The 14,824-nt window shown below is 38.0% G+C and overlaps 1 protein-coding gene across 2 annotated transcripts in view; it reads right to left on the reverse strand.

Annotated features, from left to right (window-relative positions):
* Positions 1-14,824, reverse strand: part of CCDC50 (coiled-coil domain containing 50) — a 61,417-nt gene that overhangs the window by 7,892 nt on the left and 38,701 nt on the right. The window contains exons 5-9 of one of the 2 annotated variants that reach the window (XM_041003012.1): positions 12,029-12,146; positions 7,882-8,409; positions 2,483-2,598; positions 1,712-1,756; positions 1,446-1,550 (exon numbers count right to left, since the gene is read on the reverse strand). In XM_041003012.1, coding sequence (XP_040858946.1) covers positions 1,446-1,550; positions 1,712-1,756; positions 2,483-2,598; positions 7,882-8,409; positions 12,029-12,146 — 912 coding nt within the window. The remainder of the gene's footprint in view (positions 1-1,445; positions 1,551-1,711; positions 1,757-2,482; positions 2,599-7,881; positions 8,410-12,028; positions 12,147-14,824) is intronic. The other variant, XM_041003013.1, reaches the window with a different exon arrangement.

The raw sequence follows: 14,824 nt of genomic DNA on the forward strand, positions 1-14,824 counted from the left end.
GCCAGGCTGAAAGGCAGAGCCCAGTGCTTTTCCCCAGGTCTTTCATAGGTGTGTAGGAGAGCAAATACTTAGCCCATCTTTCACTGCTTTCCCAGGCATGTTAGGCTGGAGCTGGATCAGAAGTGGAGCAGTCAGAACTGGAACTAACACCTACATGGGATGCTGGCCTTGTGGCAGGCAACCATGCCAGGCCACAGCCCCAGCCTCTCAAATACTTCTTGAGCAATTAATTCCAACCTCCAGGACACACATTAATAGTAAGTTGGGGGCCCAGCTCAGTAGCCTAGAGACTAAAGTTCTCTCCTTGCAGAGACCAGGATCCCCTATGGGCACCAGTTCTAATCCTGGCAGTCTCATTTCCCACCCAACTCCCTGCTTGTGACCTGGGAGTCAACGATGGCCCAAAGCCTTGGGATTTTGTATCCATGTGGGAGACCTAGAAGAAGCTCCAGGCTCCTGACTTCAGATTGGTTCAGTCCTGGTCATTGTGGATACTTGGAGAGTGAACCAATGGACAAAAGATCTTTCTCTTCCTCTCTGTACATCCTTCTCTCTGTAAATTTACCTTCCAAATAATAAGTGAATCTTAAAAAAAAATGGAGCTAGTGGTATAAGCAAGTTAAGCCTAAGCCTGCAACACTGGCATCCCATACAGATGCTGATTTGAGCCCCAGCTACTCCATTTCCAATCTAGCTCTTTGCTTATAGCCTGAGAAGGCAGCAGAGGCCACCCCAATTCCTTGGCCTTTTGCATACCCATGGAAGACCTGGAAGAAGCTACTAGACAGCAGCTTCAGACAAACCCAACTCTGGGCACTATAGTCATTTGGCGAATGAACTAGTGAATGGAGGATCTGTCTCTGCTTTTCTCTCTATCTCTACCTTTGCAATAAGCAATCAAATATGTCTTTAAAAATTTCTTTGACAGGAAGAATATCAGCAGCAGGAAAAGCATCAGAGACAAATGGGCAAAGTAGGAGAGCAGAAGTGGGGTGAGGGTAAGGGGTGGATGGGAAGAGAAAGGAAAGATGGAGGTAGATTTCTTCTACACATATTCACAATCCTCAAATCTCATAATTGCTGAAGCAAGGATCTAGGTCTCCCACGTGAGTGGCAGGGACCTAAACATTGGCGCTATCTTCTGTTGCCTTTCCAGCTACATTAGCAGGAAGCTGGATTGGAAGTACAACACCCAGAACATCTGACTGGAGCTCATAAGATGCTGGCATTGCAAGAGGCAGCATAACCTACTTCACTACAAGAGCACCCTTCACTTCATCTTAAAATGCCTAGGCTCACAAACACAATGCAGAGAATATGTATATCCTAAACATATTTATAAAACTTAAAATTACCCTGAAAATAGGAATTCCTTTTCATTTCTCATCATTTCCTTTCTAACTAAAAATCAAAACAAAACAAAGCAAAACAAAACAACACCCTACCTTCCATTCTGGGTCATGCTTTCTTTTTTCTAAAGATGATTTTTCCCGCTCCCTGGCTTTCTTGTAAGCTTTCTTTTCCTCAGCCATTAAAAGACGAGCAATTTCCTAAATAAAACCCAGTCAACACCATTAATTAAGTACAGAGGTGCAATACAGAAAATCAATAAGATATTAAAAAAAAAAAAAGCAAAACAAAACCAACCAACCAATAAAAACCCAAACAACAACAAAACCCACAATTGGTAAAATCACTAAAATAAACTTACTTCATCTTGGGCCACTTGAGCTGCTCTCATATCTACCTGGGTAGCCTGTGTTATAGTAAAAAGAAAAAGCAAAAATGTATGGGGGATACATGTTGTTCATTGAAAACATATTACAAAAAAATAAACTAGTACTTTAATGCAGTTATAATTAACATCGATGAAGTTGATAATCAGTTGGTATATTTTCAGCATGCCGCAAAGGGACTTGTCTAATCATATACTACATATATCAAGTTCATACAGAACTGCAAGAACTTTGTAATGCAGAGACAGGGATATAAGTTCTGTTGCTACTATCAGTAAATGAAACTGAACAGAAGCAGTGCCCCTTGGTCATGGGCACATGATCCCAGAACCCCGACAGACACCTGAAAACACAATTATGACCAACATATCCTAATTTTTCCATACATATACATACCTGTGCGATAAAACTTACCAGCTCGGCACAGTGAGACAAACAATAACTAATAATACATTAAATTATATCAACATGCTGGGGTAAAAGTTGTGATTATTTCTACAACTCTCAATTTAATATTTCTGACTGCATTTGACCTTAGGAAACTGAAACCATAGATGATGAAATTGCAAATAAAGGGAAACAATTATACTTTCATCCAATTGTCTTACCTTTTTTTTTTTTTTTACCACTCAAAGAATGTATCAGTTTCTCAACTGACATTTCAATAGTATTCATTATATATTCTCAGGACAAATTCATTGAAAGCCTACTGATTCACCTAGACTCTTGCCTTAAAGCACACTCACCAGAAGTTCTTCTTCTTGTAGTTTTCTGGCAATTTCAGCATCATACCATTCCTGATCCCTGTGGTTTCCTCGTGATGAAGTAGAGAGAGCATCTTTCATCACCCGTGGCTTCATTCCTAGGAAAAACCCAACGTAATAAGGCAACAGAAAAAATCTTTTTTAAAGCTTTTCTTTCATCTCTGACACTCCACTGTGGAATTGAAGATGAGGGTGTGCAGAAATTACAGTATTTTCCTCCGTTTATATGAAAGTGGTGTCTCAGATAATGTGTGCATTTAAACAAAGTTCCCCAGGTAGATCTGGCTGCTTTTTAAAACTCCTTTTAAACAGATTCTTCAATAGTAGAAACACTGCTAGAAACTGCAAGTGAAGTCATTAAGTCACTGACAAAATAATAATAAATGACAATGAAAAGTCACAGAAAATGAAAAGAATTTAAAGAGGAGGGTTATCCAGTCAGACCGCTGGGCTGAGAGGAGAGGTTTCCATTTACTTCAGCCTGCGTATCTTACTTCACAGGAAACAGAAATTGCATCCCTTGAGAATTACATGACACCACTTGATAGCCTGCCGGTGACTCATCCATGGTTTCTGTTCTTATGGTTAAACTCAGTTGCCTTACACCTTTCCCAAAGTTTACTGTCAGTTTGCTGTCACTACTAACAATAAGAGAAACAGCAGAAGACACAACAACCTCAGAGTCTCTCCTGTGGAGAGAAAGAAACCTGGTGGACTGGGAAGCAAAGTGGCCTTCTTACTTTGAAACATTGTAATCAGCCAATATGACAACTTTTAGCTAAGAGGAGTAATAATGGTTGGTACAAAATCATGGCTATTTCTATTTTGTGCCCTTTCCTAAACTGAAGCTACCTAACAGGAGTGAGGATGTTACACTCAAAAATTTTGAGTCTTTTGAATACACTGAACAAAATAAGTCAAGTGGAATGGTCACTTTCAGTAAACAGGCTACTAAAGAGAGGAAATGGGCTCTTGACTGCACATTTCCTGACTAGCGGTTGCCAATGAAGCTTACATATTACAAATACTTTGAGGTGCTTAACATACTGTAAACAACAACAACAATAACAAATGCCCTGAGAGTCAGAAATCCTAATTCAGTAGCTTGACCCGAATCTTTAGGTGATACCTGTTTTATTTAGGTATTCTCCATACACATCTCTTTTGTATTTTTAAAACTATAACTTTTTGTTTGTTTTGTGTTGTTTTTAAAGGTTATATTTTATTTGCAAGTCAGATATACAGAGAGGCTTAGAGACATAGAGATCTTAATCTTCCATCTGCTGATTCATTCCCTATGTGGTCTCAACAGCTGAAGCTGAGCTGATCCAAGGCCAAGAGTCAGGGGCCTCCTCCAGCGGGGTCCCAAGGCCTTGGGCCATCCTCTACTGCTTTCCCAGGCCACAAGCAGGAAGCTGGATGGGAAGCGGGGTCACTGGGATTAAAACCAGTGCCCATATGGGATCCCGGGCATGTGCAAGGCAAGGTCTGTAGCTGTTAGGCTACTGTGCCTAACCCAACTATAATTTTGAAATTTTAGATTAGCATGAAAACCTTCTATGTATATTTTCTGGCATACAACATTCATATATATATATATTCATATGTACATATACACACACACATAGGTACAGATAGATAGATATCTCACATTTTTTTTTACTCAGCCTTATGCTGATTTTTTTTTTTAATGTTGGCTATGGTTTTTATCTCAATACAATAAGTACAGGCATATCTTTCAGAAAATAACTGGTCTTGAAGTTTACTTCAATAATTTAGTATAAGTAAACCCATAAAAAAAACCTTAAGATGCTTTTTAAATCCAAAATAATTTACAATGCTGAATTTTGTTCCTAGTAAAAAAAAATGAAGAAAATTTATTTTATCCTGCAAAATCCTTCCATATAGAAATTCCAACTGAACTTTGTGGTAAACTCAAAACAGGCAGTAAATTACCATATTCAATATTACTATTAGTCAATTCATTAATTACGTTGTTAGTGTTACTAGCCACAGAGGTATCTAAAAACTGATTCAGGGTAGAATGTAATGAGTTTTATCAGACTTTAAATATTAAATATGAGTTTATTTTGTGTAAAACATTCATAAAGTTTTATGTTTTCAACTGTGACTGATAGCTCTCTGGTGACCAATTCAGCCACTAAATTACTGAAAACTAGGACTTTATTTGGGTTCTGGCTCTTAGAACAGGTTATACAGTCACTTTCAAAGCATGTAGTGCTTTTGGTAGCCTAGCTAAACTTCTAGTGTAACACACTGGAGCTTAATCACCTTTTAGGACAATACCTACATCTATTTGGATTAACGTCTCAATGACTGACAGCTTACCAATTCTAATTTCAATTACTAGAGTTCAATTAAACCTTCAAAAAATATGTTCCCAATTCTACAGCTGAATCAGGATGAGAAGAATGCCAACTTCTACAGAGCCTATGAGGAGTGGAAGGAAAACAACAACAACAACAAAACCACTAGAGGTGCTATTACCTATGTGTTAAACTCATGGTTTTGCTAATGTACAATAATGCCCTTTGTGGCTCAGGAGCAAGAAAGATAAGTTAGGCATTTTTAGTGTCTTGGGATTTTTTTTCCTTTTAATGAAAGTCACTATATTCTAATCCATAGAAGTAATGCACCAATAAGCAGGCAAAAGTCTTGTTAGGGATGGCAGAACCTACTTAATTTCTCCAATTTGCTGGGCACTGAAATGATAAAGTGGTAAACCTCAGGTTCTGAGACACCACAACTTTCTCCATTACTATGGCTTTCATTCAACAGCTAAGAAAAAACAAACAAACAAAAAATCCTGAGTAAATATTTTCTTCTAAATTCTATTAATGACAAACAGCCTTCATTGACCTGACAGAATGACAAAACTATGACATAGTCAAAGAACAGAAGAGCAACGTGACCAATACTTAGAAGAGTCACAATTGGAGAAAACATCTCTCTGTGCCCCAAATATTCAGGGGAGCGTTATTTAAATCTCTGTCATGTAACTCAAATTTACAAGTCTCATTAGCAGGTAAGCCATTGCCAAGGTCTCTGGGTTTCTGGACTGACTGGCCTGCACACTCACAGCAACCACAGCACAGCACAGCACAGCACAAGGAAATTTCAGTACAGAAAATAGAGAAGTTGAGATTTTTGAGAAAACAGTTAATCAAAATATCCCAGAATCTGCAATCAATAAAATGAAACGCCTTTTCAACAGTTCCCAATATTTTTTAATCTCATTCTCCCTGAGTTTTTCAGGTCATCATTCTCAAGACTTGAAAACACAAGAAATTCACTAACTGAACAAGCCATGTGTCTACCTCCAACTATTAAATAGTAAAATTGTTTAAGTTCCAGCAATGAAGATAAATCTGTTGCAGCCTTAAAATAAGGTTAAAATGTTGACTGACAGAGTATCTTGTAATAAAATCCTTTAGCCATTTACAAAGATACCACAGTATATTTCACTAAAAATTTACAGTCAAAAATGTATACACTTTATGTTGAGTTTATAATTCAACTTGCAGAAAATGATAAACTGTTTTGAATGTGTAGACCAATAGAGAAGCTGTTTTCAAAAGTTTCATTCATTTCTCCCAAGCTTTCCACTACTTTTCAACTGAATATGTGGTTGGTGCCAGCTGTTATTTATTTTACTACATTCTTCTTTAAGTTAAATACAAGTTTCATCTATGTTATGAACTTTCAGAACTAGGTTTTTTTTTTTACACCAAGAATAATTGCTAGTACCTAGCCTTTTATTTCAATATTCTAACCTGTTCCTAAAGCACTGCAAAAATCCCATGTCTATAGGGTGTTAGAAAGGAGAAAGGATATCGAGCAGCTTAGATTGCAGCAATTTTAATACCTCTCTGGCCATACTGGAAAACAAAAACAAACAAACAAAAAAACCACTCTGCTGGCAACATTAAAGGAACAAGACATTTGCCTGCAACACCAGTAGGGAAGTCTGTGAGTCAGTGTGTTCATTCACTCTTCCTGAACCTATTGCAAATACCCTGGACCGCGACCATCAAGGTTAACCAATCCTTAGAACACATTTATAAGGTCATATTCACAGAATCAGAATATAGAGGTAGGATAACCGTTCCTCTCACACACTGCTCCCGTCTTTGGAATTCTAATTTGTCCTTCTGAACTTTAAATAAATAAATACAACTGCCTCATAACTCCAGGAAGAATATTCTCTTCCTTACTCCTCCCATACCACCCGTACCCTTTGTCCAACATTCTTTTCAGGACTACCTAACAAGGTATATAAATTTGAAAGGGAAAGCTTATAAATCCATCTTCCTTCAGATCCAAGCATAAAGCCTAAATAAGAGTATTTGTGGTAGAAATATCCTTTCAGCAAAATAAAAAAAGGAAAATGGGTATCACCTTAGAGCCTACCAGGATGTGTGAGCAGCTGCAGTGTTTGCAACTTACTTGCAGTGCCAAGGACATGAGCAGAAATTTCAATTAGTAGTTTTTCACAGTCATTACTGTGTCAATGATGGTCTTTAACAATAAGCCTCATGAATGCCAGACATTTTAGGTTGATATCTAATACTTGCCTAATTCCTTTAGAGGTACCAAGAACTTACCAATATATTACAGCACCAACTGTAAGATTAGAGAAAATTTAAAGCTTAAACAAATAAACAAATAAATAAATAAATAACTTAAGGGAATGATATTTGATTTCATCAAAATCATTTCCACGTCTATAGCAAGGCCAAAATTGCCAGGCATCAGTCCACAGATAAAAATAGATGTGAAATTCAGAAACTTGCAATTTTTGGAAACGGCCTCGCTGATTTGGACAAAAATGTACTGAGGCCCATAATTTGAGAAACACTGTTATAAAAGATTGCCTACCCAACCCCTCATTTTACAGATGAGAATGACAAGGTTCAACCTAGCTCTTCCACCCCTGCTGGCAGGCTAATTCTACTAAGGCAGTTATCAATTGATCATTAGGATCCACTGAAGCAAAACTCTAAAATTGGGATCTTTGATTTGGTATCAAAATTTGAATTATACTCTTGGCAAACACTTGGGAATACACTTGGGATGTCCAACTCCACTGCCACCTGGGCCTGACACAACCTGCCGAGGAATCAGTGCTTACTCACAGACAAAGAAAAGTACACCTGTCTTCCTTCTCCCTTCAGACCTGGGATGGATGGAGAGAGAGAAAGAGAGTGTGCGTGCATGTGTGTGTATCTTTCCTAATATATATATATATATTCATATCTTTGCTCCCAGATTTACTTCAAAGTCATACAAAGGTCAACGAAGATGCTTATCACATACACCCACAGATATGATGTGAGGATTTTAAGATGGTCCTTTGTTACCTGGATCGTGGTGGTGAGGCCGCTCCTCACTCTCTGAGAAGGGCGGAGACCTGGGCCCATGTCTCCTTCCTCTGTGCTCACCTTGCCCGGGCTCCCTCCCACACACCGGTTCCTTGCAGTGAAGCCCCGCATTCGGTGAGGACACCGGTGAAAGTCTCTCTTGGTGTCGGGACCGTTTCCCCAAATTCCGAGTTCGATGGCCATTGTAGGCCTCCCAGTCATCAGCCTCAGTGGTGAGAAACACCTCCCCACTGATCCTGGGGAGCGGAGGTCTCCGGGGCCTCTCCTGACCAGACCCAGTCCTCTCACGATGCTCGCTGGTAACGTGAGGATTGTCCCCCCCTTCACCCCAGCTAGAGGATGACAGGGATCTGTCTGATGAACGACGGTCTTCCTGCTCTTCCGAGTTCTCCAGTGGATGCTGAGGTTTCTTTTTCCTTTGCTTGGCAGTATTTCCATCACTTGGGAGTCTATGAGACCTTGAATATCCAGATCCCACTTCCTTAGCCCTCCTTGACCTTGGTTGGTCTGAGCGGAGGTGGAGGGATGTGAAAAATAAAAATGCAGGTTAACTTAATGGGAGCATGAACTATGACACATGACAATCAGGACCCAAGTTTTGTACACCTTAACAATGGAGAAAATTGCTTTTCCAAATCAAATTGAGCAATGGGGTTAATACACTCATGATCACACTTTCACAGCCACACAGGTAAAAGAAAACTAATAATTAAGTGAAACCATTTAAAACTGTAAGAAGAATTTGTTTATAACCAGGTAGAATTGCAAGAGTAGTTCAATATTTGCCAATAACAGAAAATATAGGAAATGAACACTAAATTTTACTTATAAAAGCACTTTTGAAGTATTAAAAGGGAAAAATAAAGTTCTGATTTCAGAAGCTTACAAATATCAGAACTGACAATAACGCTATGTTAGCAAGTTGCAAGTTCTGAGTATTCATGCAGACATTTTAGTGCTCCTCCAGTCCTCACACTGCCACTGACAGATGTGGAATCATTCCCCACCACTTCAAGGGCTGCCGTTTATTGCAGTTTAGCATGGGTAGGGATGCAGAACTTGAAGTAAGTGACTCGATCATCTTTAGATAACTCTGTTCCTAATCTCAATAGGACCATGGGGGGGGGGGGGAGAGTGGATTTTTAAAACAGATGTTACAATGGAACATATAAGAATGCTTATTTCCAAAACATATTTCACAAATACTTATAATGTTATATTATTTATGCAAGAAAGAATTCTAAATTTTTAAGTTCTAAGTACAACTTCCCAAGTTCAACCTAAGCATCAAGACAGCTCATGTCTGTATTTGTCATGGTTCTCTTTTAGCATGTTCTCAAAGGAAGCCAGTTAATCTGCACTTTCCAAAAGCATATGGACTTTAAAATATTTTCTGAGGCTTTTAACTACATTGTAGAAATAACAGAAGAAAATTATTGGAAAATTACTAAAACTGCTAAGATCTAGCCTCTGTTGCAATTTACAATTTGCTGAACTGCATTTGAAATAGCAATGGCACTATTCAAGTATTATAGAGGTAGAAGAAATAATATTCAAGTATTATAGAGCTATTACTGCATTTTCAGACTTGACCTGGAAAAAAAAAATCTATTCTCAAATGTACCTGCTTTATTATCTTTAAATTTGAGAAAGAGAAGTAAAAGATTTTTGCATGAATTCTTGATATTCATATTCCTTCTAGCTAAGAATCAAGACTTCTATGTCTCTTGAGAATAAGTTATTTGGCAAATATAATGAAGTCCTCATTGGCAACAGATTTGTAAATTTCTCAGTCTACCTACAGATAAGCAGACACATAAATGCACATACTTTGTGTGTGTTCCCATGTTTATCTTTCAAAACTGGATGGATTTGTTGAGATACACAACAGACTGTGTTACACAGGTATTAACACTGTTATGCGTATAAACAATAGTACATTAGAGTTTAGAAGACCTTCACCAAAATGTCTAAGTGAAGGAATGTTTTTAGAATACCATTCTACAGATGAGGAACAACATTTCCTGAAGCTATGGTTGATAATTTTTGTTAAAATTGTTTTAAGAAAGGAATGGGATATGAATTATAATCATATGACTTCAAATACTAATTTTTTTTAAAAAAAGTTCACACTTCTAAAAAAAATGGCTTTGAAAGAAAACATGGATTCACAAATGAAGAACAACATATTTCACAGTTGATATAAATTTGAGAAATGTTAGATAATTTCAACAAATAGAAAATCCATGAGATAATTTTGCACGATTTGTTAACATTTATGTAAAATAAAAGCTAAAGCCATCCAACATTTCTACAACAATAAATTGTGATTATTATTTAAGGCAAAAACAGAATTACGCAAAAAGATAGAGCAGTGCAATTAAAGAATATTCCAGATGTGTTGGGAAAGGATCACTGTGAAGAACAAGAGAAATACTTTGCCATCACAAATTCGGCTATAATATGGCTTCCATGGGAACTCAGTTTGGGCTCAAAGGGATATAAATTAGTACCATGTGAGGAACAAAATATAACTGTCCTATCACAACACAGCTAAGATGAGAAATGGAAATACACAAAAACGTGTAATTTATCTTAATCCTTTGAAAACAAACATATATATCATTCTGTACTGCTTTACAAAAGCAGATAAAAGAATAAACATATTTTCATAACTTTAAGGTGGCCCTAAAAGCGAATAAAACCGTAGCAGTCTCGTGCTCTAGAGATGCCAACCAGGATTCAGTACTGCAGTAAAGCAAGTGTGCGTCCCAATCCAGGTAAGGCTTCAATTAAAAGAGGAGGACCGAAAGTAATAACTTCACTGTGCTCAGTTACTTACAAAAACAAACACAAATCTAAAAAGATGTAAAACTTATTTCCAATATTTCAGCTGGGATTCACTCCAAACTTTTGCCCTTCAGCAAAGCAAAATATGCCAACAATTCTTTCAACTGCATATTTAACTTCATCAGGACAATCAATGTAAGGGAAACTACTGCAAAAACCAGAGCTGAGCATTTTATGGAGAAACAAACATGTAAAAACAGGAATAGAAAATTAACCTACTTACTAAATAAATAGGCCACGGTAAAGCTGAGCTCGACAGTTTGCAGTAAATTGAGGACAAAAAGAAAACAAAAAATGAGCAGACATGATACTTGAACTGTAAGGATCCTCTCACCTACATATGCATTCTTTTCATCCTATTCATCAAAGATAAATATACCTGTTTGCTTCCCTCATGCAATGGAATTATACAAAAGCAGGTGACAACTGGTTTACAAGGCACTGCAAGATCACTAACCTTAAAATCACTAAAGTTGTCGTGAAGGTTTTGTTCACTGTTTACCCTGATTTAATCTCCAAGCTAAAGTCTAATAAATACACATATGTGAAACACTAGGAAATATCCTTCCTTATATAATGTGTAAAAAGAACTGAGTGACACTTGCAAATATTCATTTCCCAACACACGTTCAAGATACAGGACCACCAGTAGCCACCACCATATCTTCACTTTATTACACAAGCAGGCATCAGAGAGCTGAAATGCCACAGAGACTGCTTTCCCTCAGAAATAAACCTACTTGGTAATCAAACGGCAAAGAAAGCATCAGGAGCAAAATTTGAAAATCAAATCTCAGAACAACATTATTTATTTACTAAAGTATTGTCACCAGCAGGCTATAAAGATGAGAAAGCATGGAAAGAAGCTTTGCAACCCAGGAACCACAATCGTGCACCAGTACTATCTTACTGATCAAAACATGATGACCCAGATTTCCTTGAGCAAAGTAACAGATTCACTCACCATTTTCCACACCCCATTTCATGTGCTTAGAATGTAATACAGCATTTCAAGTGGTTACAACCTACAGGGATGCATGCCAACTCTAACAAAACCATATCCAGTTTTAACCATCATGAAGATATCTGTCCAAGTAGGGGACACGAGGATGAATTCAATACACTCACAAAATTTTGCCACAAATATAAATGTGTTCAAGTATCTTGGGATAAGAAAAACATTTCCAGGTCCCTAGGTTCATTCAGGGACAACACTACATGGGTGTCTCATATGGTTAGGTGTAAGAATAGAGTAAGTTATGATGTAACATTTTACCTCCATCTTCATAATAGAAACTATCTCCATAATCATTGCCTCCAGAGAACTCTGGAATGTGTTTCTTTCGCCTTTTCTCTTCCTGTAACTCTCTTTCTTGCAAGAGGCGAGCTATGTCCTGTGGGGACAAGAAGGCATAGAGATAAGCATTGTCAACGAATGAACAAGCTCATACTAACACGGTTTTACATCTGCCAGCCAAGCTTCCACAGGCTCTATCCATGGTTCTCTAGACTTCCTGGCATTAATGTTTTGCTTTTGAAATGCCACAAGTAACTGCTCAATAGGAACAGCGCATGATCCTTGAGTGAGACACGCTTCTTGCCTACTCCCGGCCCCCGCCATCGCTAAGCTGGAGTTCAATTCCAACTCAATCAGAAAAGAGACAACACTAGTACTTCCTAGAACAGTCTCTACAGCAGGACTCTGGAAAATACTATTTGTTGGCCACTCTTCCCAGGTGAGGATGCATTAAGTCTATACGGGGAACTAAACTATAAAACGTTGTAGATTTCTAATCTAATTTCAAAATGTCTAAGAATTATTGACATGATTCTGTTTAGCTTGGCATTACAGAACCACTGTTTGAACTGAAAATGGCCAAAGAATCTTCCCACTGTATCTCAGCTACTTCAATCCAGGACAAGGCTGTGCAGTTACTATATTCCAGGCCCTGTGAGGGACAGAGTGATAAACAGCATTCCAACACAATACCCCAAAAGCTCACTTTCTTGCATGAAAAGTAAGGTATATACAAATCAATTTTTTTTTTTTGTAATTCACTGAAATGCTCAAAAAGTGTTAGAAATGTTTGTGGAAGTATAAAAATGAAAATGTTGGAGACTGTGCCGTGGTGTAGTAGCTAAAGTCTCTGCCTGTAGTGCCAACATCCCATATGGGCACCAGTTCATATTCTGACTATTTCACTTCTGATACAGCTCCCTGCTTATTGCCTGGGAAAGCAATGAAAGATGGATCAAATCATTGGGACCCTGCACCCAGGGGAGTCCCAAAGTAAGCCAATGGCTCCTGGCTTCAGTCAGCTCAGCAGCCATTCTGGATATTTAGAAAGTGAACCAGTGCATGGAGGAAGGGACTACAATATATTTTTTGAATTAAGTAGAAACAATCTGGTTAGTACAGCTATAAAAATTAGCAGTGATTGTCATAACCTCAAATTTTCAACAAATAGTCTTAATCTGTTAAATAAATGCCTAAATTGATAATATACAACATATTATCAACACATTAATTTTAACTGATAAACACAGTATACACACACACATACACACACTCACACAGGCCATTTTAAAGCCCATCCTGCACAACAGTGACATGCATTGGCCACTGACAATATGTTACAACTGTGAATGTGATAAAGGAAGAAGCCCTATTTGACTCAGGTATATCATTTCACACAGAGAATTTGGAATCCCTAAGACTTTAACGGAAAAAACTGTCTGTGTCAAAGACAGAGAAAAACAGTGAGTACTTAGTACTCTGGTGCTGTGTGCCTCAGCTGCCAGGCATGCCTCGGTCTGCATTTGAGTGTCTGATTCCAGTATCAGATATTCTATTTCACATCTGATTTCCTGCTTGCTTGGAAATATAGCAGATTCTTTACATGATGAAAAGCTGAAACTATCCAATGTAAAACAAGAAGTTACTGATATTATTCTGAAGGTAAAAATGACAGGAGACAGAGGGAGGGCGGGGGAGATCATGAGAGAAAAAGAAACAGAAAAAGAAGGAGAGTGGGGGGGGGGGACAACTAAGAGGGAAAGAAAAAGAGAGAGAAAAATTTGTTCACAGAAGCCTAAAGGTTCGACCAGGCCAAAGTCAGGAGCCAGGAATTCCACGGTGTCTCTACTGTGTGGCTGGCAAGAACCCAAGTCCTTGGGTTATCCCTATTGCATACACTAAAAACACTAGTAGAAGGTTGATGGGATGAGGGGAAGAACAGGCCCTCAAACGCCACACTCTGACTATGAGTTAACCTTCTACACCCCAACACACACCTTACTCAATCTTAAAGTCAAATGTGTGTCACCTGACCGTGTCCCTTTAATAAACCTGTGTTTACCAGGTCACTGTTCAATATCAAAATATTCACAAAGAAAGTTGGAGAGCATCTTTCACAGAGAAAGACAGAGAGCTTTGTCCACCTGAAACTATTATTTTACTATGGAATTCATCAAATCCCTGTAATGTTTATCACAGAAGTAGAAAGAAATGGCTAAAACTTCCCTGAGCTGTCATGTTTATGAGACACTTAACCAGTACATTTTTCTAAGGAGTTTACGTTATAATAAATTTAAAAATTTTCCCTGCTGTTACTGAGAGAAAAAATACAGAGAGGAAATTTCAGACCTAACTGCCAACAGAAATTATCGAAGTATTCTCCAGGGACCTTAAAATCGCTTTCCTGCTATTTAGTCCTAACGGATACACTGTAATAAGCCACTCTTTCGAGAACCAGAACTATAAGAAGAACTAGAAGAGAAATAAGACTTAGCTACCTTTTTCATAATGCATTACTCGTTAAAAAATCTTTTAATCAAACGTAAACACAATCTATTCCCTTTTGTTCAGAGCTCTCAGTAATTTTTCCCCCTTTCCCTCTGTTTTCTTTGAGTGGTAAATGGGCAAACACTGAGTGAGAAAGAGTGGGTACCCATTCACTGCTTTACACTGCAAACAACTACAACAGCCAGTGACTATGCTAACATCAAAGGCAGGACAAGCAACTCAACCCAAGTCTCCTACATGAGTGACAGGAACTAATTACCTGAACCA

This window comes from Ochotona curzoniae, unplaced genomic scaffold (genome assembly GCF_017591425.1).
Source record: "Ochotona curzoniae isolate NIBS_2020 unplaced genomic scaffold, NIBS_Ocur_1.0 scaffold_2587, whole genome shotgun sequence".
Classification (NCBI taxonomy): Eukaryota; Metazoa; Chordata; class Mammalia; order Lagomorpha; family Ochotonidae; genus Ochotona; species Ochotona curzoniae.